This window comes from Talpa occidentalis, unplaced genomic scaffold, assembly GCF_014898055.3.
Source record: "Talpa occidentalis isolate TD23 unplaced genomic scaffold, MPIMG_talOcc4v2.1 talOcc4.11, whole genome shotgun sequence".
Taxonomy (NCBI): Eukaryota; Metazoa; Chordata; class Mammalia; order Eulipotyphla; family Talpidae; genus Talpa; species Talpa occidentalis.
Genome location: NW_023601104.1, coordinates 101,402,280 through 101,424,649, shown reverse-complemented (window position 1 = coordinate 101,424,649; position 22,370 = coordinate 101,402,280). Strand labels below are relative to the sequence as shown.

General features: G+C 63.3%; 2 protein-coding genes across 4 annotated transcripts; one reads left to right on the top strand and one right to left on the bottom strand.

The window, feature by feature from the left end:
- Positions 1-1,868: 1,868 nt before the first annotated feature.
- Positions 1,869-15,494, bottom strand: LOC119238148 (cytochrome c oxidase assembly factor 8). The gene is made up of 5 exons (XM_037501862.2): positions 15,372-15,494; positions 9,396-9,593; positions 7,705-7,768; positions 4,516-4,606; positions 1,869-2,161 (listed from the first exon to the last, which is right to left on the bottom strand). Exons 1-5 carry the CDS (start codon positions 15,492-15,494, stop codon positions 2,056-2,058), a joined length of 582 nt encoding a protein of 193 aa, XP_037357759.1. The 3' UTR covers positions 1,869-2,055.
- Positions 15,495-15,719: 225 nt separating this feature from the next.
- Positions 15,720-19,796, top strand: BAG5 (BAG cochaperone 5). Of its 3 annotated transcripts, none has more exons than XM_037504073.2 (2): positions 15,720-15,759; positions 17,520-19,796. In XM_037504073.2, exon 2 carries the CDS (start codon positions 17,547-17,549, stop codon positions 18,888-18,890), a length of 1,344 nt encoding a protein of 447 aa, XP_037359970.1. In that variant the 5' UTR covers positions 15,720-15,759; positions 17,520-17,546; the 3' UTR covers positions 18,891-19,796. The 3 variants fall into 3 exon arrangements, with proteins under 3 accessions (XP_037359970.1, XP_037359969.1, XP_037359971.1); XM_037504072.2 differs by lacking the exon at positions 15,720-15,759 and adding an exon at positions 16,253-16,436 and having other exon boundaries at positions 17,520-19,795; XM_037504074.2 differs by lacking the exon at positions 15,720-15,759 and adding an exon at positions 16,904-16,991.
- Positions 19,797-22,370: the final 2,574 nt, after the last annotated feature.

Sequence of the window (22,370 nt, the reverse complement as noted above, 5' to 3'; positions counted from 1 at the left end):
GCCCGGCCCACCCACCACGGGCCGCCGAGGCCTGCACTGCTCTGCAGGCTCCACGGGCCACGCGGCTCTGCTGCAGACACGTGGCTCAGACGCCCCATCCCCAGGCCCCGGGAGCCCCGCCCCTGCCGCCTGGGCCCCCACCGCCACCCGGCACAACCGCCTCACCTGGGTCCTGTGTTGGGGTTCACATGTGCCGTTAAAGACCCAGTGTCCACAAACAGCACCCAAGTGCAGAGGGGGAGGAGACTCAACTTTCTCTTTTTAATTCAGAAAACACGCGTTCCGCTCTCGGACGTCTTCTGCGGAGAGCAGCAGAAAGCGCGCCGCCGAGGTAGCATTTATTTTAAGTTATTTTAAAGTCCATAAAAATACTTTATTTGAATCTGTGTGTGACAAATGTTTCCGTAACCGCGTACAGACGTCAGGGTCTAGTAACTTTAATCGCAGCTTGCCTGCCTGTTTGTCACCAGCGTGACATTTGCCACCGCCACTGAAGCGGAAAGGTCCAAGAGCCCACGAAAGAGGGTGGCAGCGCCGGGGGTCGGCTCTCCACCGGCACCCCACCTGCACGCCGGGGTCTCTGCGCTCCTCATCCCCCAGCCCCCCTCTCCCAGCCAGAAGTCGCCAGGGGTCACTCTCCTCCTGACAGCTTCCCAGGGAAACTCCCACTTTGAGAGAGAGCCGCCCGCCCCGCCTGAGCACAGCAGCGGGCTGTCCCGAGCCCTCCTCAGAGAACGCGTCTCTGGAGTGGACGGCAGCGGCCCCTTGGCCCGGCCCCGGGGACTAGACCTCGTCTCTGGCACCGTTTGGTCACCTGGATCACTGCCTGCCTGAGCCTGCCCACTGGGCAGGTAGCTGCCCTAAGCCCCGTCCACACGGGCAGCCTCTGGTGGCCCCGCTGGACTCAGGCTGCCGGCCCTGTCCAGGCTCTCTTGCTCCGGGCTGGGGCGTGTGGAGAGACCCAGCTTCTGAAGCCCCTGCCCTGCCCTGGCCGGTGGGAGAGCCCTGAGTGAGGCCTTAAGGGGGTGAACAATGAGACCACGGGGTCACAGCAACCTCCAGAAGAGCAGAGTTTCCGCTCAGTGGCCGGGCGCCGGAAGCTGGCTGCGCAGGGCTGGTCAGTGCAGGCCCTGGCCTCGGGCGGCAAATACCTTCCTCACCCCTGGGCCTTCGTAGCTGGTGGGGCACCCCACCATGAATGGTCACCCTCAGCAAGGACGCGCACACAGGGCCACAGCGCCCGGAGGCCCGTCCCAGCCAGCGCACAGGTCAGCAGGCACCATGGAGTTGGGGCCCGAGCCTGCGGCCCCTCTGCAGGGAGCAGGCGGGCCTCAGGGGACCAGAGCCCCAGGCCGCTGGTGTGCCCTCCACGCCCGAGCCCTTTACGCAAAGCCAGTGGCCACCACCAGCAGTGGCCCAGGGCAGGGCTCCTTCCTGGGACGTGCGGCCAAGGGGCTCTGCCCACCGGCTTCACCCACTGGGGCTGCAGCCACAGTGGCGGGGAGGGGGAGGGTCCTCTGGTTTCTGGAACTTCCTTGGGAACCACTCTCAGCTCCAGTGTATAAGCCGCTGAAGAGCCCAGTTCATGACTCCCATCGGCCCTCATTTTGGAATAAAAACTGTTGCCAAGTGGCTCTGGGTTAGCCCCAACGCCGCCACTTCCGCCTCGGAGGACACGCTAACGACGTGGCCCCCGCCCGCCCCCGCGCAGCTGGGACCCGGCCTCGGCTCCAGGCGCGGATGAGAAGCCTCAGCTTCCGGCCCACAGCCCCCTAACTCTGCTGACTCAGGAAGGGGGCGATCCAGGAGCGTGTCACGGGGGTGACGCCGGAGACCGAGGCTCTCCTGAGCGGGAGGCGAGCGCCCGGCGGCCCACCCAGGCGGCGTCCATATCACTCCTGTCAGCAAGGTGGCGTTGGCCAAGGGGCACTTTATTCACATCTCACGGCAAGCTGCTCCAAAGGGGCAAGTCACCAAGCAGAAAGCAGCCCCGGGCTCGGCTGCACCCGTGCTGTGGCCAGCGGCCTTCCGGACCCGGTGGGGGCCGCGCGGCTCCTAGTCGCCGCCCTTCTTCTGTCTCCAGCCCAGCCTATTCCAAATCCTCTCCAGGGCCACTTTTCCCATGAAGAAGGTGATGGCAAAGTTGCGCTTGTACCAGTCTCTGCAGAGGAACGGGAGGGACAAGTGGGTCCGAGTCGATGGGCCCCTCCTGCGCCCCACCCGTGTCTCTGCTTCCTCTCCCTGCCCCACCCGGTGCCCTCAGGGCCAGCAGCCTCCAAAGGCCTCCCACCCGCCTGCCCTCTGCCCTGCCACACCGGCTTCCTCTGGCCCTCAAAAGAGCCCTTGAGGGCCTCCCTGTGGCGCAGGGGTCAGTCTCAGCACAATGAAGCTATCGGAGCTGTTGTGGCCGGAGTGCAACCCCCGGCTAGGGAGTCACCCCACAGGGCTCAGCAGACCTCTCCCATCTCCCTGCTGCTCCCCTCAGCAGTGGGTTTCAGTGGATCCGCTTGTTCTGCTCCCCACTCTGTCTCTGGGGAGTCCTCTCACACCCACACCTCTGGCCTGCACCCCGGTTCTTGTATGCATAAATAAATCTTTTTTTTAAAGACTTTTTTAAAGATAAAATAGGTCTTTTTTTTAAAAGATTTATTCATTCATACATACAAGAACTGGGGTACAGGCCAGAGGCATGGGAGGGTGAGAGGATTTCCCAGAGACAGAGTGGGAAGCAGAACAGGCAGACTGACGAAATACACTGCTGAGGGGAGCAGCGGGCGAGACAGGAGAGGTCTGTGCGCCATGTGGGTATCTCCCTGGCCGGCCAGGGATCAAGCCGGCGCTGCAGAGGTTGCAGACAGCTTCACATTGCGGCACTCAACCGCCTGCACCACTGGGGAGGCCCAATAAAATAAAGCTTTAAAAAAAAAAGAAAAGCACTCTTGAAAGGCTCTGGCCCCCACAGCCGCTGCATCCTCAGAGGGACAATGCTGAGTGAGGGGGTGTGGCCACGTCGCGCCCTCTCCTCTGTGGGGTGCCCCCCTGCCCACGTGTCTACTCGGCAATCCGAGGTCCTGAGAGTCCAACATCCAGCAGGTCCTACGGCTGTTCGGGCTGGTCAGGAGCTCGTGTGCCGGCCCTCCCAGCTCTTGGTGTCTCACCGCCCCTGCCTGAGCCATGCTGCTCAGGCAGCTTCATAGCCCATCCCAACCCGCCCACCCTCATCTCCCCAGAGATGCCCACTGCCTCTGAGCAGAGGCTGGGCAGCCCAGCAAGAGGACAGAGAGGCGGTCGCCACCCTGCATCCCCTGGCCTCCCGGTATCCTGACCTCCTGGCATCCCCTGGCCACCCCATGTCACCTGGTCTCCCAGAATCCTCTGGCCTCCTGGTGTGGCTGTTCCACATCCCCTGACCTCCCGGTGTCCCCTGGCCTCCCGGTATCCCAACCTCCCTGTGTCCCCTGGCTGCCCAGTGTCACCTGACCTCCCAGTATCCCCCCACCTCCTGGTGTGGCTGTCCCACGTCCCCTGACCTCCCGGCGTCCCCTGGCCACCCCGATCCCCTGGCCTCCCAGTGTCCCCTAGCTGCCCGGCGTCCCCTGTCCCTCCAAAGCTTTTGCAGTGGTTTGTCCGCATGAGGGGCCGAATAAGACCTCCATGGGTGGGGAGGGGGAGGCTCTTCTAACCTATGACAGCTCCCCTTCCTTTTTTTCTTTTTAATTCTCATTGTTGAAGCTGGATCCCTTACCCGGTGGCGTGTCCAGCATCTGGGAACTGTATCAAAGGCTCTATCTTAGCCCTGGCCTTGGAGGGGCCCTCTGCTGCCCTGTCCCTGGGCCTGGAAGCTGTGGGGAGTGAAGGCTGCCAGACCCGAGTGTGTGTGAGAATCTGGTGCAACCACCTCCGGGGGTACCTCCCTTGCACCTCACAGATCTCACACGGAGTGTAGAAGTGGGGGTCCGGGCGCCAGCCAGCCCTGCCCATCACCAGCGTCCCGCCTGGCGCTTTAGCTGCCACAGGTGACTGCTGCCCAAATGTCCCGGGGAAACAGTACGGCCCAGCCCCGGGGCGCCTCAGCTGTCCATCCTCCTCAGGGAAAGACCCCTATTCGGGCCCTGAGAGCAGGAGGGGTGTGTGCTTGAGGCTTCCTCCTCTTTGTCACCAGTATGCAGGAGGAGGCGTCGGCTCCCAGCAGGGCACCTGGCCCTGCCCACCTCACGGAGAATTGATTCCTCAGACCCCTTGGTCGCCGTCCCTGAGCGGCTGAAACGCTCCTCCCCAGCCCCTGGGAGCCGTCCCAGCAGCCCTTTGCGCGAGACCCCGTGGGCTCCCAACCCTGCTCTCAGACCACGGGATGCCCCATCTCCCGGGGCCCCTTGCAGGGGTGAAGAGGCGGGTTGCACAGGGCCAGGCTCGCGACTTGATTGAAGATGCAAGCAAGTCTCCGGCGACCTGGACAGAAACGCGGCGGCTGATGGCGGGTGAGAAGGAGGCCCCGCCCGCAGGGACGCCGCTCACCTGTTATAACACGCGTGCTTCTGAAAATTCTTACTGAGAAACTGCTTGTAGAAGTCTGCCATTTCTTCTGCACTCAGCGTCGCTTTCTGACCTGAAAATGAATCCTGGCTGAGACGTTAACGCCGCAGGGGAAGGACCCCGCGTGAGCAGGCCAGCCGGGGCCAGGCCAGAGGGACGCCGGACATAAGTGGCTCCCGCGCCCCGAGTCTCTGGCACCAGCCACGATGGGGAAGCGAGTCCCTCACACCGTGAGCAAAAGCACCCAGGCGTGCCAGCCCTGAGCACCCAGCAGGTGCCGTATCCCCCCACCCCGGGGCAGGCAGCCGCGGGGGCGAGATGCACCCCGACTCCACCCTGCTGCGGGCTGCACGGCTAAAGGCTCAGCCACCGGGAGAGGAACGCGGAGACCCCCGTGCCGGCTGAACCAGCGCAGGCGCAATGAGGAACCAGCCCCTTGAAATAAACAGGCGAAGGACTCGAACAGGCTTCTCCAAGGAAGCGGCGCGGGGCAGCGAGGGTGGGGGCGCTCGTCAGGACCGGGGCCTCCGCCACCGCCCACGCCGCCAGGGTCTGCGCCCCACCGCCAGCAGCAAGTGCGGACCGGCGGGGCCCCGCTGCGGGACAGAGCCGGAACGGTCCACAGGCGCTGCTGTCTGCAGGCGCTCGGCTCCGAGGGCCCGGGGGCAGGAGGCACCTGGAAGGGGCATCGGCCTCCGGCCAGCGGGTGGACAGATACAGCACGGGGTGTGCCCACACGCCATTATTCAGCCATAAAAAAGAATTTTCGAAGTACGAACCGTGAGGACAGGAAGGGCCTTGGAAACACCCTGGAGCCGACGGGGGTGGCTCAGGCGGCACCTGGGGGTATTCAGGACAGACAGGCGCCCGCGGGAACAGCGGCTGGGGGGACAGCTGGGCAACTGCGGCCATGTGAGTGTTTCTGGAGCCAGGCGCGGGGCTATGCGCCCTCACACACACTGACAGGGCCTGGACCGCACGGCCGCGAGGGGACAGTGCGGGCGGGGTCTGTCCCGGGAGGAAGCGGGCGAGGAAAGCGAGAGCTGCCAGCCCAGGCCCCGTGCTCCGGCCCCTCGCTCCAGCAGCCGTGCGCGAGGGCGCCCAGCGGAGCTCTCACCACGCTGCCCCCCAGGGGGTTGGTCCAGACAGAAGCAGCACAGGGTCCGGGCTTGACAGGGACCCAGAGGGTGTCTGCACGGAGCCGGGGGAGAGCACCAAGCCTGGGCGCCCACCACCCAGTGGACAGCGTCCACACAGGCGGCCCCGCCTCCGACATCCTCAAGCCGTGGCCTGTGGGTCTCCACCCGTTTCCGGCCAGCAGCTGCATCCGGCACACCCCACCCGCCTACGCCCGCGCCGCCCCACTGGCCTCGCAGCGTAAACAGGGCAGGAGGTGCTGAAGCCAGAGGAGCCAGGAGTGCTGGGTGCCCTCGCGCCCCTGGGCCCCGCTCCAGCCTGGCCCGCCCCATGGCTGCCCCTCCTGGGCACACTGTCCCTTCCAGAAGGGCGGGCAAGAGCCCTAGAGACCCAGGACCGCGCTTTCCTGTTCTGACCTGCCCCTACTGTCCAGGCGAGACGGCGCTGCCCCAGGCTCCAGAAGTTTCACTCCACCGCCTCCCTTCCACCGGGCGAGCGCTTGCCTTTTTCATCCACAATGGCTGGCTTCTAATAAACTCATCTTCTGGGGACATATGCATCTTACAAGGAGTGTTCTCTGCACCAAGTCACCGCTTCTCCACCATAACCCATTAAACCAGCCTCCTGACCTTCACCCAGACCCAGGCCTCACCCTGCACAGGAGCTCCTGGCTCAGCAGGCAACACCCCATGCCCCCATGTCGCAGCCTGAAAAGCCCTTAACCAGCTGCCAGCGTGGGTTCCTCCAAGCTCCTCTCTGATGCATCCTCCCTGTCTTTTATCCAATTAAGAAATCTGCTTAAGACGAGCCTCCCAGGCCTCCCTGGTGGTGCAGGGATTAAAGACAACGCTAACAAGCTACTGCCAGCCTCTGCAGCACGAGTTCGATCCCTGGCTGGCCAGGGAGCTGCCCACATGGCGCCACAGACCTCTCCTGTCTCGCCCGCTGCTCCCCTCAGCAGTGGATTTCAGTAGATCTGCCTGTTCTGCTCCCCACTTCTCTGGTGAATCCTCTCACCACCCGCACCTTTGGCTTACACCCCAGTTCCTCTATGCATAGATAAATAAATCTTTAATAAAAAAAAAAAAAACCAGCCTCCCAATACCTGGCACTGCCACGACCTGCAGCTGTGCCATTGAGAGGAGACTCGAAATAGCCTCCCCCACTAGGAGCACTGGTGGCAAAGCACATGCCCAGGCTCCAGGCCCTCCCCTCACTGTGGGCCACCTTGGCCGCGCAATCAGCCGCAGGTTTCTCATGGGCAGAGACCAGAATGACACCCTTTCTTCACTGGGCCGCCATGCCGGGAAGGTGACCGGCAGGATGGCCGTGGCAGGACCTGGAACCAGACAGGGCCATCTGCGGATTCCCCCTGTGCCCCCCCCCCACTCACGGGGGCCTCAAGCAGTACAGGGGGAGGGTTAGGGTTACGTCCCTGGCCCAGATTAGGCCTCCCACAGGCCACCAGTTCCTGCAAATGAGGTCTGCCAGGGTCGGCGCGACCCGGGGTTGCCGTGGGGTGTCACAAAGCAGCTGACCTCACATGGCCTGCAAAGGCCAAGCCACTTACTGTGGGGTCCCCAATAATTTGCCACCCGCCCCCCAATTCAAAGACTGAGGCCGTGCACCAACTAGGAATGGGTACAGGCAGGACCATGACGGAGACTGAACAGGAGCAACGTGGCGGGCAGAGGGAGGGGAAGAGCTGAGGGGTCCTCCCAGGCGCACCTGGAGAAGGAGCGAGGGGAGCTCCCAGGGTGCACCATGGGCCTGGCATGCACGGGCTGGCACCACCCGGAACTGAGGCCAGGAGGTCAGGAAAAGGGAGGGAGACCGCAGAAGCGGGGACCACCGACAGGGGCCTCAGGCCACACCACCACTCTGGATGGCCCAAGGTCAGGGGCGGGCACAGGGTGCCGGGAGAGGGGGAGGAGGCCCGGGGGGCCCTGCTCTTTCTCTCCTTCATTCCACATCACTCTGCCCTCCACGTCGTCACTCAAACGAAACATCAGCGGGGAAAGCCCAGGAACTAACCTGATTCGGTTCTCAGGCCCAGGCCTTTGGCTTTCAGTCTCGAGTGAATAAACTCTTCTCTTTCCTAAAAGAAGACGAGGGTGAGAACTCTCGGCGGCCCCGTCTCCCCAGCGGGTGTTCCGGGGGGCCGCCCTTCTAGCACAGAGCCTGCCTTTGGCCATGAACTTGAGGGCCGTGCTGGAAGCCGGAGTCGAAGACAAGATGTCTATAAACTTCAGAGACACTGTTTGTTTATAACGCTCAGAATGGGGGGCCTCCCTGGTGGCGCAAGGGATTGAGTCTCAGCTCTATTCGGCTGTCTGCAGCCACGGCAGCACGAGCTCAATCCCCGGCCAGGGAGCTACCTACAGGGCGCAGCAGACCTCTCCTGTCTCCCACTGCTCCAGGGCCTCCCTAGTGGCGCAAGGGGTTAAATTTCAGCACTATGAAGCAATCGGCAGCCACCTCGAGGCAAGAGTTCAATGTCCAGCCAGGGAGCTGGCCCACAGGGCGCAGCAGACCTCTCCTGTCTCCCCGTGGCTCCCCTCAGCAGTGGGTTTCAGTGGATCCGCCTGTTCTGCGTCTACTCTGTCTCTGATGAGTCCTCTCATCCCCGCACCTCTGGCCTGCACCCCAGCTCTTGTAGCATAAATAAATCAATCTTTAAAACAAAAAATTCGGGCCTCCCCAGTGACGCAGCTGTTGAGCGCTGGGTTGCGAAGCTGCCCGCAGCCTCTGCGGTGCCGGTTCGATCCCCAGCTGCTCCCTGGCCACCAGAGGAGGGTCCCACATGGCGCGCAGACCTCTCCTGCCGCCCGCTGCTCCCCTCAGCAGTGTGCTTCATCAGTCTGCCTGCTCTGCTCCCCGCTCTGGCTCTGGTGAATTCTCTCACCCTCCCGCGCTTCTGACTGTACCCAGTGCTTGTATAAATAAATCTTTAAAAAAAAAAAACAAAGGGCCTCCCCGGTGGCGCAGCGGTTGAGCGCTGGGTTGCGAAGCTGCCCGCGGCCTCTGCAGCGCCGGTTCGATCCCCAGCTGCTCCCCGGCCACCAGAGGAGGGTCCCACATGGCGCGCAGACCTCTCCTGCCGCCCGCTGCTCCCCTCAGCAGTGTACCTCGGTCCTTCTGCCTGCTCTGCTCCCCGCTCTGGCTCTGGTGAATTCTCCCACCCTCCCGTGCTTCTGACTGTACCCAGTGCATGTATAAACAAAACAAACAAACAAATAAATAAATAAAAGCATGCCTCTATAAAAAAACAAAAAAACAAAAAAACAAAAAAAAAACTTATGTTCTTTAAAAGAAATAAAAAATAAATAAAAATAAAAAAAAATATTCTCAGAATGAGGTGCTCCTGGCTTAGTCTTAGCACAGATGATGCACGCTGAGTCTGGGCTTCCCTGGGGGTAGAGGCTGCCCCCCAGCACCTGTGGGGGGTGGCACTCAGGCACTGAGCACCCGCATCACAAGTCGTCTTTTCTGACACACACGCACTGGTGATGCCAGGCTCAGACCCTGGCTCCCAGCTCCCCAACTTCCCTGCGGTCTCACGGCTGTGACTGCATAAACGGTCACCAAGTCCCACAGACAGGCCTACTGGGGTGAAGCCACATGTGCACGTGGGGGGACTGGTGCCCGTACAGCAGGGCTCCCCAGAGGCTGGTGATGTAGGTGCCCCAGTGGCCACCTATGTCCGTCCCCTCAGCTGGACTCACCTTACTAAAAGCCAGATTCTGGTTTGCCCAGAACTGCTGGTTCCACTCCTGTGTTTCCTGCCTCAGTGCCCTGAGCTTCCGCTCCAAGGGCGATTCATTTTCAGGGATGTAAAAGTGAATGGGCCGGAGGTTGGAATCTTGATCTGGGGGTCCTATCCAGTCATGGCGAGACTTCCTCGGCGGGCAAAATCTTGAGGCCTGCAGTAAAATTCACACGGTTGATACACAACAAGCAAGCCTCTAGGACTATAAGGCGACAGTCTCAACCTACCAAGTCCCTCGGCGGCGTCCCCATGGTAAGGCCAGGGACTCTCTGGGTTGAGGCCTGTGCTTGGGCGGTGGGCGGGCGGGGCTACTGGTGCCCTTGGGTCAGTGGCCACCAAGCCCGCAGGTGCAAATCCGATCCGAGTCAGCACATCCCACCACAGGCTGCGTGGGTCGGAGCGGAGGCCGCACGTCCTTCCGCGGGCTGGAGGGCTGGGTGCGCCGTGGGGCTCAGGCAGGCTGAGGCCAGGGCCCTGAGACGCTAGCCCTTCTGGGAGAGGCAAACACAGCCTGGGGAGGAGGCAGACCACAGAGGACGGCTCTGGTGGAAACTCCAGCGGGTGGCCGGGTGTCAGCCGTGACGGGCGCTGCGCAGAAACTGGCTCAATAAACCTCGCGTGACAGTGACAGGCCCAGCTGAGGGACCCAGACACCGACTTTCCATTTTTCTGTCAAAAGATGCAAGTGGCCAGGTGCACGGGGAGAGCGCCCCTCGCTTCGGCAGCTGTACCAGGCGTGACTTCCACCCTCAGCAGGACGCTCCCCATCAGCCCCAAGGAAGCAGGCCCAGAGGGCAGGAGCCAGCCAGGGAGACGCAGCCCTCCGGGGTCTCCAGGCCCAGGGAGAAGGGCCGGCCCCGGGGAGGTCAGGCTCCAGACGCCCCTCGTAGGCCATTCCAGGGGGAGGGATCGGATCAGCAGTGCCGTGGAGGCCGGAGGCTGGTGCTCCAGACTCGAGAGGCGGCGGCTGCAGCACCACCGCGCTGAGCGCTCAGCAGCGTGGCCGCCCCGGCTCAAGCAGAGGAGCGGGACGGCAGCCCAGACCCGCGGCGCCGCCCGAGCGCGCCAAGGCCCCGCTCCGAGAACCCGGAGCAAGGCCCTGTCCCCCGGCGGCCGCGCCTCGCGAGCAGGAGGCCTGCAGGGGCTCAGCGCCGCGGGGAGCCTCAGCCCTCCTGCCCCCGCAGACTGGCCACTCGCGTCCCTGCGCTCAGCGGGCGACCATCGGGAGGCCGCAGAAGGAAGCCAAGGCGCAGCGGGAAACGAGCCGCCGAGTCCTGGAGCCACCGCGCTGCCGGCCACTGTCCGTCCTCCCCTGGCAACAGGGGCGCGGGAGCTGTGTCCTCCCGGCCGGCAGCGCCTGCTGACCTGCGCTGTGCGTCTGCGCAGAACCCACCTCCTCGCCAAGAAGCTGAGGGGACCGGCCCATTTGGGGGAGAGACGGCCAGCGGCCGTGACCAGAGGCGGCCATTACCGGTGACCGGCCTCTGGACGTTCAGGAGCGCCGAGCCTGTCATCAGCGAAGGCCTTTACCTCCCGGTGCCTGAAGGGCCCAACGGCTACTTCTTGACCCGTCCTGAGGTACAGCCTCAAGGGAAGCAGCCACCGGAGTGCTCTGGGGCATGTACTCGGGTATGTGGGCACCAGCAGGGTGGGTGCGGGCAGCTGGGCTCCACCGCGGCCTATCCCAGCAGACCCCCCAGCGGGGCCAGCTGTGTCACGGCCGGCGTCACCCCCCACCTTCTGGCTCCCCTTCCTTCCTCCTGCAGGTGCAAGCCGGCTCCAAGGTCTAGGAGTTGCCGAGGCAACGGTGAGGGGAGGGCCAGGAGCCAGGTGAGGGCAGTGGCCCTGCATGCTGGGACATCCACTGCCCCAGGCCCCCCGCACCCCCAGAGCTGAGAAACTCTGAACTGACATGAGTGACCGAAGACCTCCTTTCTGAACGTGATAGGACTCAGACGCTTTCTCCCGCTCCTAAAACCGTACACAATATCGTCTGCTATTTCTTGGGGGAAAGTCCTTTAAAATACTCGATTTTTCAGCCAGTATTTCTGGACTTCTCCCCGAAAGCCCGCGCAGCCGTGACCCTAGCTGTTCTAAGAGAGCAGCGGGGCGTCGCACAGAGGGGCCCGCTGGTGGCCGGGCTCCGACCTGAGGGCCGTGGGCAGCTCTGCTGCCTGTTCACAACTCCCAACAGGTCCCACTGGGAGGCGGTGAAGGAGCCCCCCAGCAATCAGGCTGGCCCCAGCTTGGCAGGTGGGGCAGGTGCCCGAGACTCAGCCCAAGGCCACCTCGGTCCCACTTACGTAAACTACGAGGAATTTCTCAACCCACCCTGTCATTTCCCAAGTTTTCCGTTTTAATTGGGGAGATCCTGTGCTTACTCTGCTCTCCCCTATTTTATTTTGTCCATTCACCCCAGAACTGCCATTGCAAAAGGAGGCGGAGAAGAGGCACGGAGAGGAAACAGCCCTCTCCTAAAGCAAGCATCCCTTTGAGGTGTGAAGGATTGCTCTAGTAGACGGTTCTCACAGCACAGCCATCAGGCACCGTGTCGCGGGACCAGGGGTGGCACAGGGCCTGCTGGATGCTCCAGGCCTGGCAGCACCCCCACCCTGCCCGGCGCCAGCGGACTGCTGCCGGTTCTGCTTGTCAGAAGCTGAACTGAGTTTTCATTCCAATGTCCTGGAGGGAGGCAGCCTTCCTGTTCCTCTTTAGCTGTGAACTGCCAAGCTGGGCACCCCCCAACTTCAGCTCTGCAGGCCGGCTCGGGCGCTCCTGACACGCAGCTGACCTGGGCCCTCCTGCTGGAAGCCAGAGCTGGTCTCCAGTTCGGGGGAAGCGGCCACCGGTGGTGATGACTGGTGCTCCCAGGAGGTGCCTGTGCTATGGAACTAGACTTAGGTCACCGCTTCAGCTCAGACTAAAGCTCACGAGAGGGTCTGAGTATGCGGATGGGGGCCACACAGGGTAAACACGACGCTCACAGCAGCATCGAAGGTGCTCGGAGTCTTTGGGGGCTGGATGCCTCCCCTATGCCTGACCAGCTCCTGGAGCCTTCAGGCTCCCAGAGCTCATTTGGCCACAGCAGTCCCGAATCTTCTGAGATGGGAAGGGAGAGTGTCACTCCAGGAAGGTGGCACCCCCAGCCTCCTGTGCTGGACAGAAGCGTGCAAACAAGCCATGCCTTCTGCAGCAATCTAGCAAAGGCCCAGAGCGTCAGGACCACACCGCGCTTCCACCGCGAACGCAAGGTTGGTTGAACGGCAGAAAGCCGTGGCTTCTGGAGCAGCAATGAATGAAGCCATCTCGGGGAAAAGAAAGGTGACATCTGACCGTGGTCCGGGCTCCAGACGCAGGCAGGCCAGTGTGGCGGAGCGCTGGGGCGCGAGCAAGCGGCCCCGGCGACAGCGTCAACAGGACGCCCCACAACTGTAAGATGCCGCCCTCGCCCGGACACAGTGCAGGCAAACCGCAGGAGAGGACACGACACTTCTCGGGCAAGCACAGAAGTCCGAACACTGATGGCACATTTGCCGGGTGATGATGATTTTAGGTACGATGTTGGTAGAGTTTGTTTTTTTTTTTTAAGTCCTTAGCTTTTAAATATACAAACTAGGGCCTCCCCGGTGGCGCAAGGGGTTAAGACACAGCCTAGGAAGCTGTCTGCAGCCACTGTAGCACGCGTTTAAACCCCGACCAGGGAGCTACCCACATGGCGCGCAGACCTCTCCTGCCGCCCGCTGCTCCCCTCAGCAGTGTCCTCTGTCTGTCTGCCTGTTCTGCTCCCTGCTCTGGTGAATTCTCTCACCCTCCCGCGCTTCTGACTGTACTCAGTGCTTGTATAATAAACAAACAAATAAATCTTTTTTAAAATATCAGAAAAAATAAAAAAAAATTTAAAAATGACTAAAAAAAAGCCCGTATCTGGGGGCCTCTCTAGTGGTGCAGGGGTTGAGCACCGCACTATGAAGCTATCTGCAGCCTCTGCAGCACGAGTTCGATCCCCAGCCAGGGCGCTACCCACAGGGCGCAGCAGACCTCTCCTGACTCCCCGCTGCTCCCCTCAGCAGTGTGTTTCAGTGGATCTGCCTGTTCTGCTCCCCGCTCTGTCTCTGGTGAAACCTCTCACACCTCATACCTGTGGCCTGCACTCCAGCTCTTGATTGCATAATATTAAAAAATAAATAAATAAAGCATGTATCTGGAGATCAGAGACCAGGTTTCCTCAACTCAGGTGCGGGGGGGGGGCAAAACAGCACAGGAGACACACTTAGACACGGAGAATAAAAGGCTTATGAGGGCCTCCCTGGTGGCGCAGCGGTTGAGCGCTGGGTTGCGAAGCTGCCCGCAGCCTCTGCAGCGCTGGTTTGATTCCCGGCTGCTCCCCGGCCACGGGAGGAGGGTCCCACATGGCGCGCAGACCTCTCCTGCCGCCCGCTGCTCCCCTCAGCAGTGTCCTTCGGTCCTTCTGCCTGCTCTGCTCTCCGCTCTGGCTCTGGTGAATTCTCTCACCCTCCCGCGCTTCTGACTATACTCAGTGCATGTATAAATAAATAAATAAATCTTTAAAAAAAAAAAAAAAAGGCTTATGCGCTGCTTTTAAGAAGACCTAGTATTTAAAATCAAAGCCTGCAAGACAACAATCTCTCTGTACTGCAGCAATTTAATTACACCAGCAGGGGCCCAAGCACACAGGAAACACAAGCTCCCCTGAGGTGAGAAGTGTTCTTTCACGCGCCACCCACTGGCTCATGGAGCAGGGAGCACGCCTGAAAACAACACAAGCCAGAATGCGGGACCGGCAAGGTCTGACTCACAGGCCGGCTGCTCCACTTCTCCACACCATCACGGGGACGCCGCAGGTAGCGGAGCCGACAAGTGTGCGGCGCTGGCACCTGCTCAGGAAGGTCTCGTCCGAGGACCAGACCCACGGTAAGACTTGTCTCACCAAGGGCTGCAGGCCTCAGAGAAGGCTGGGCCCCCACATGTCGCCCACCCCAGCACCAGATGGGCCAGGTGGGGTTTGGGGTGATTCCTGGTCTGTCTGCCCACAGCGTCTTCAGACACTGGTAGGGCAGCCCCCCACTCGCAGATGGGTGCTGGGTGGGCTTCTTGCCTCTAGAAATGGAAGTCAGAGCTGTGCCACTGTTGGAGGAAGCTGAGGCGGAGGCAGGCTCTGGGCCACCATTCCTTGCCCTGGTAACTCCTTGTCCACACTGTAAAGATGTATTTATTTATGCATACCAGAGCTGGGGTGCAGGCCAGAGATGCGGGGGGGGGGGGGGGGTGAGAGGAGTCACCAGAGACAGAGTGGGGAGCAGAACAGGCAGATGGACGAAGTACACTGTTGAGGGGAGCAGCGGGGAGGCAGGAGAGGTCTGCTGCACCCTGTGGGTAGCTCCCTGGCCGGGGATGGAACTCGTGCTGCAGAGGCTGCTGACAGCTTCATAGGTTGCGTCTTGACCCCCTGCGCCACCGGGGAGGCCCCCCTGTCTATGCTGAAAACTAGATCAAGCTTCAAAGTCCAATTTGCAGGAGAGCGGAACGGCGATAGCGCAGGGGCCGGGAGGAGAGGGCGAGGCTCTCACCCGCTCCGCTGTCCTGGGCCGAAGCAGCCCCTTCTCGGCCCGCGGCACACGGACCGTTGGGATCCGACGAGGCCCCGCTGGCCAAGCCCGTCCCCTGCCGCGCGGCCGCGGCCCGGGCTCCAGGCACAGCAGGCTGCGCTGCGCCCCCCGGAGCGCGGTCGTCAACCGCCCGCCGGGCCCCGCGCCAGGGCCCCCCCGCCGTCTGCGGCGCTCCGGCCGGGGCGAGGCCACCCCGCGCGGGGCGCGCCCCGAGAGGAAAGCACGCGGGCCCCTGAGGCCACGCCCGGGGGCCCGACGCGCCCCCGCCCGCGCCCCCCGGCCGCGCCCCCCGGCCGCGCGCTTACCGGGCTGGGCGCCGCCTGCCCGCGCCCCGCGGCGCGCTCGGGGGCCGCCGGGCCGGCGCGGAGGCAGAGCGCGCGGCCGCCAGGCGGCAGCCGGCACCAGGCCCGGGCCCGCCAGGCCGCCATGATGGCGCTCGCGCCTCCGCGGCGCACGGCCCGTCGCGACGCCCGGGCTGCTTTACGGCCGGGGGCGGGGGGCGCGGCCGACCGTGCGCTTGCCCGGCGGGGCGGCGGGGCGGCCGCGCGCGCGGCGAGGCGGCGCGGGGGGCCGGAGCGCGGCGGCCGGCGTCTGTCCCAGGGCGAGGGCCGATCGGCCGCGGACGCGCGGGGCGGGACGGGCGGGGCCGGCGCGGCGCTGGGGAGCGCGATGGCGGCGGCGCGGGAGGCGCAGGTGAGCGCGGGGCGGGGGCGCGGCGGAGCGGGGCGGGCGGGGGCGCAGGTGGGCGCGGGTGGGCGCGGGTGGGCGCGGGTGGGCGCGGCGCGGGGCGGGGCGCGGGCGGCGCAGGTGGGGGCGGGTGGGCGCGGGTGGGCGCAGGTGGGCACGGGGCGGGGGCGGCGCGGGTGGGCGCGGGGCGGGGCGGGGGCGGCGCAGGTGGGCGCAGGTGGGCGCGGGGCGCGGGCGGCGCAGGTGGGCACGGGGCGGGGGCGGCGCAGGTGGGCGCGGGGCGGGGCGGCGCGGGTGGGCGCGGGGCGGGGCGCGGACGGCGCGGGGCGGGGCCGGGGCGGCGCGGGTGGGCGCGGGGCGGGGCGCGGGGCGGGGCGGGGCGGGGCGGGGCGGGGGCGGCGCGGGCGGGCGCGGGCGGCCCCCTCCCCCCGCGGCCCATTGTGAGGTCAGGAGGGCGGCGCGTCGTGGGCCCGGGCGACACGCCCGGAGCGGCCGCCGCGGCCAGTAGCTGCCGCCGCCCCCGCCGGCCCCTTCTCCGGCCGCCCCGTCCAGACCTCGCCGGGAGGGGTGAGAGAGATGCTGCTTGGGGCCGAGCTCCGGCGCCGCACCCCGTAAAGGGCTCATCTTCCACCTGGCCACCTCACGACGGGCAGCCAAGACCCAGCCAGCTCAGACCGCTTTGGGTAAAGGGCCCCGCCCTGAGGGGAGAGGGAACCTGTCCTGCCCCGCCCCCGCCAGGGGGGGGTCCGGGCTCCCACACCCTGGGGGAACAGGGTTCCCGGATTAGCTGCCCCCCTCTGGAGACCCGGAAAAGCAGCCTTGAAGCCCCTTCTGGACTCTCCCCAGGAGGCTAGAGCATGAATTTTTGCACTTGTCGGGCTTTGCAGGGTGTCACCTGGTGGGGGGGAGCATGAGGAGACCCCAAAGGAGCTCTGTACCCCAGAAAGTCCCCTGTGCAGAATCCTGGTCGCTCTCCCTTCCTGTAGGGTTCTGTAGCTGTGCAGGGAGTGGGGGGCGGAAGTGTATGGGGGGTGAGAAGCAGGGTGCGTTGTTGGCGTTGGGAGGGAATGGAGACTCGGAGACTCTGGGGGTGCTGGAAACCACGGGGTCTGTTTCAGTGGCTCTATTTCTTTTGCTTAGAGTTATTTTCTCTGGAAACTAGCAGAGCTGTTTGGCCGTCACCTCTGGGAGTGCAGCAGCCACCCTTCACTCTCCGACAGGGCCCTGCAGCTTCCAGGGTGCGATCTTCAGGAGCCGATAGTGCACTGCGGCCACACCTAGGATAAGCTGCTCAGATACACCCTTCGAATTCCAGAAACTTGAAGTTCAGGGCCAGGGCTCCAGCCCATACTCCGCACCTTCCCCGGGGGCGGCCCTTTCCCTTGGGGTGGCTTTGAAAGTGAGAGTCTTAGAGTGAGTGCTCCCTTCCCATCCTGCAGAGACTTCAGGGTTTTGGGTTTGTTTGTTTTTTTAGATTTATTTACGCACACAAGAACTGGGGTACAGGCCAGAGGTACAGGGTGAGAGGACTCATCAGAGACAGAGTGGGGAGCACAACAGGCGGATCCACTGAAACCCACTGCTGAGGGGAGCAGCGGGGAGACAGGAGAGGGCTGCTGCGCCCTGTGGGTAGCTCCCTGGCCGGGTGGAACTCAGGCCGCAGGGGCTGCGCTAGCTTGGTGGCGCTGAGAGTGACTCCTGCGCCCCCAGGGCAGCCTGCCTGCAGAGACCATGTGGCGTGACCGCTTCTTCCTGTCTCCTCCTAGTGCTTGTGAAACGGAACCCAACACAGCATGGATATGGGAAACCAACACCCTTCCCTCAGGAGGCTGCAGGAAATCCAGAAGGAGGTGAAAAGCATAGAGCAGCAGGTGACCGGCTTCAGCGGGCTCTCGGACGACAAGAATTACAAGAGACTGGAGAGGACTCTCACCAAACAGCTTTTTGAGATCGACTCCGTGGACACTGAAGGGAAAGGCGACATCCAGCAGGCGAGGAAGAGGGCGGCCCAGGAGACGGAGCGTCTCCTCAAAGAGCTGGAACAGAACGCGAGCCACCCCTGCCGGCTGGAGATACAGACCATCTTCCAGGAGGCCCAGGCCCTGGTGGAGCAGAAGATCGTGCCCTTTTTCAGCAGGGGCTGCTGCGTGACGGACGAGTTCGAGGAGGGCATCCAGGACATCATCCTGCGGCTGACGCACGTCAAGACGGGGGGCAAGGTGTCCCTGCGGAAGGCCCGCTACCGCACCCTCACCCGCATCTGTGCCGTGCAGGAGATCATCGAGGACTGCACCAAGAAGCAGCCCTCGCTGCCGCTGTCCGAGGACACGCACCCCTCTGTGGCCAAGATCAACTCGGTGATGTGCGAGGTGAACAAGGCCAGGGGCACCCTGATCGCCCTCCTGATGGGCGTGAGCAGCAACGAGACCTGCCGGCACCTGTCCTGCGTGCTCTCGGGGCTGATCGCGGACCTGGACGCGCTGGACGTGTGCGGGCGGACGGAGATCCGCAACTACCGCAGGGAGGTGGTGGAGGACATCAACCAGCTGCTGAAGCACCTGGATCTGGAGGAGGAGGCGGACACGACCCCCGCCTTCGACCTGGGGCAGAACCAGTCCATCTTGAAGATCGAGAAGGTCCTCAAGAGGATGAGAGAGATCAAAAACGAACTTCTTGAAGCCCAGAAGCCTCCGGAGCTGTATCTGAGTGCCAAGACTGAGCTGCAGGGCCTGATCGGACAGCTGGACGAGGTGAGCCTGGAGAAGAACCCCTGCATCCGCGAGGCACGGCGGCGCGCGGTGGTCGAGGTGCAGACCCTCATCACCTACATCGACCTGAAGGAGGCCCTGGAGAGGAGGAAGCTGCTGGCGTGTGAGGAGCACCCGTCCCACAGAGCCGTCTGGACCGTCCTGGGGAGCTTGTCCGAGATCCAGGGGGAGGTCCTCTCCTTCGACGGCAGCCGGACCGACAAGAACTACATCCGGCTGGAGGAGCTGCTCACCAAGCAGCTGCTGGCGCTGGACGCCGTGGACCCGCAGGGCGAGGAGCAGAGCAAGGCCGCGCGCAAGCAGGCCGTGAAGCTGGCACAGAACATCCTCAGCTACCTCGACATGAAGTCTGACGAGTGGGAGTACTGACGCCCCCCCCGGCCGCGCGCTCCGGCCACGCCAGTATTTATGACTGAAGCAAATTATATTGAGTATCTCCGCGGCTTTTCATGTTGCAAAACAAATATCATTACAACACATTTAACTTTTCCACTTGGGTCATTATCTGTATGTTGTGCTGTGGTTTTTGGTTTGGGGTTTTTTAATCAGAAAATGGAATCAGGGCAGCTTTTCTGATTTTTAAGTGGGTTGGGCAAGTATTAAATGCAGCTATTGCAGAACCTGGAAACAGAAACTGATGTGGCGCTGGAGCGGCCCTGGGAGGGCCTTGTCAGTCTTGTGGGCGCTCGGCCGGGCCCTGCAGGGGGCGGTCAGCCCCGAGTCCGCTGGGCCCCGCCCGGTGGCTGAGGGCGTGGATGTTGTTTGTGCGGAAGGTTTGTGTTTTTATGCTTTTTCCTTCTGCCGCTTCACACATCTTTGTTTGGAAAAAAGGTAAAACAGTGTCTGTTTTTCCCCAAACTCTGCATTTAGAGGGGGCGTCTTATTCTTGTATGTGACATGCATAAGAAAATTATGAAAATTAAGAGCAAAGTCCTTTGAGACCGCACCGCAGAGGGGATCACACAGCAGCTGCTACCTGCAGCTGTCTTGGTGGTGGAACCCGAGCTTTCAGTTCTCCGTAGTCAGTACAAGGGGGACATTTAAAGGAAGTGAATGGAGCGTTAGAAAAAGTAAAAGGAGGCGCCTCTCCCCACCCTAGGACAGTCACCCTGCCAGCTTAGCCCAAGGCCCTGAAAAAAAAGTCTGTGTGCAGCAGGCCGGGCTCTGTCTTCCCGGCTGTGAGGCACCTGGCTGAGAACGCGCGCCCAGTGCCAGTGCTGGGCAGCAGGGCGAGGGCGGCAGGGCCACGGTCCGGCCCTGGGGAGCCTGCCAGGGGGAGCCAGCTGCCTCCCACCGGGCCCTAGAGCTTGGGGCTGAGCCTGCCAGCTGAGTGCCCGGCAGGGCCGCCCCTAGCCCAGAGCGCTGTCAGGGCCGGCCTCCAGTCCCGTGCCTGCGAGCCGGAGTGCCCACGCTCTGTCGAGCTGGGGCGCCCACCCGGGCTGCGACCCAGGCTGCCCCTGCGCCCGGCTCCAGGAAGCGGCTCGCTTCCTGCGAACACGCGCCTGGAGGGGCCTGAGCGGGGCGGAGGGCCTTAAACAGCCGAGAACCCCATAGGTAGCCAAGCCCTACGAGAGGGTGGATGTGGGGCCCTAAGTTAATTCCTGCTCTGCCCCGTATTACCCAATCATTAATGCTTTTCCTACTAGAAATTTCTAGAATCAGTGGACAGGGCCCTCCCAGTCTTGGGACGCCCGTGCCTCCTCCCCTGTGCCCAGCAGCTCCTGGCACCTCTGGGCCCCTCCATACCCATCCCTGGGCTTGCTGTGGCCAAAGCACTTTAGGGTCGCCCTGGGGTGCCGTGGCTGTAGGGGGGCGCTGGGAGGCCATGCCAGTAAGTGGCCTCTGGCCCCCACTTCATCTTTTACTCCGTGGTGAGGTCGGGCAGCAGCGCTTCCTCAAAAGGCGCCCTAATGTGCTTTCCCTGCCAGGCTGACCCCCCAGCGCCTGAGCCGCAGGTGCCCGGGGCACCCAGCTCCCCGCAGTCGCCTTGACTTTCCCAAATGGGTCGTTTCAGCCTCGAGCAAGCATGGGGGCCTGACGCTCGCCCCCCGTTCTGGTTCCTTGACCCGGTCTGGTTCCTTCTCACCAGTGGCCCCCAAGTCCGCACTCCCCACGCTGGGGCCTCCCGGTGTAACGTGGCCGCTGCCCGGCATGTGGCCCGGGTGCCTCATGCGAACCGAGCTGTGTGATCTCACGGGACGGGGCTATGTAACGGGGGCGAAACCTCCCCCTGCAAATGTCTGGCCTTGGGTCTGCATTAAACGGCGTCGTCCATGTTCATGCAAAACTGGCTGGGGATGTCTGCTTCTTTACCTTCCTGTCAGCGGGCTTCCAGGTCGTCACCCCGGAAAGGGCAGGTGGCCTGTAACGAAGTAGTTCTGAAAATAAATGCAATGAGCATGTCTGCTGAGTGCACGTTAATGCTTTATTTTACTAGGACGCTTTGGTATATTTGGAATGAGGTAGGATGAGACGTTTAACCCGTTTTCTAATGTGTTTCCCTTTGTGAATTTTTACTCCGGTTCTCCGAGGGCCTCAGGTTATCCTGCATGCGCAGGTCTTTGGAAGCAAAGCTGTGGCGCTAACTTGGTAATTTCCTCTCATGAGTAAGTGGAGACGTGTGCGCCACGGACCTGGGTGTCTGATGCCGCGGCCCGCCCGCCTTGGGCCTGTGCGTGGCTGCCTGGCTCTGTGGCGCGTCGACTCTGCCGCTGAGAGCTGCGTTTGGCTGCCGAGCAATAGAGTGTCCGCCTGACCGCCCCGTGGAGAAAGGATGCGGGTCTGAGGTGTGGGTTCTGTCCGCATGTGACCACCTTCACGGACCTGCGATGTGGGGAGGAACACGTGTCCCACTCGGCCAGGGGCAGGGACGGTGGGCTCCCCAGTCCCAGCCGATGGCGGTCTCAGGGTGGCAGCTCTCGGGGGTGGGCGGCTGAGGAAGCTTGGGGGGAACCTGACCTCTGGGAGGAAGGAAGGGTCCCTGGGGAAAGCTTCGCGAGCAGGTGCCCTCGCCAGGGCCCGGCTGGAGGGCCCGGTGTCACCGGGGCGTCCCGGGCCTCGGCCCTGCTGCTCGGGCAGGTGCCTCCGACGGGGCCGGCCGGCTGTGCAGGGTCCCTGAGGTGGCGACAGCACCGGTTTCCTCCCCGCGCCTCCCTGCGGCCGCCTCTGCCCGCTCGCCCTCCAGGAGAGGCGAGTCGCGAAGCAGAGGCAGCCTCCTGGCGCAGACAGGCCCGGAGACAGGAGGAGGCCAGTCCTGCGGGAGAACCGGGTCACTGCAGGGACTGGGTCACCCTGGGCGCGGAGGCCAAGGTGGGGGTGAGCGCAAGTTCCGGGCACAGCCCTTCGGCAGCCACGGCATCAGGGCTAGTTAGCAGCTCCGCCTGGACAGAGGTGAAGGGGGACGGCCTAGGTCAGCTAGAGGGAGGGGGGGTTCACCCCAGAGGAAAGCTGTGGAAGGGAAGTTTCCTTACTCCTCGGTTTTGCCCCAGAGGGACCCGTTTCACCCCTGGGAGGCGCCCAAGAAGCCACTGAACGCAGAGGCTCGAGTCTGGGACGCGCCAGGGTCCCAGGCCCTGCTCGTGTGGCCAGGCTCCTGCAGACCCATGGTCTGCTCACGGAGAGGCGTGAGCCGCTTGTCCTCGGCCTGTTTCTTTCCCACACGCCTGCCCGAGTCTCACAAAAAAATAGCCAGTGTGGGGGCCTCCCTGGTGGCGCAGGGGGTTAAGACGCAACCTATGAAGCTGTCCACAGCCTCTGCAGCACGAGTTCGATCCCCGGCCAGGGAGCTGCCCACATGGTGGGGCAGACCTCTCCCGTCTCCCCGCTGCTCCCCTCGGCAGTGTGTTTTGT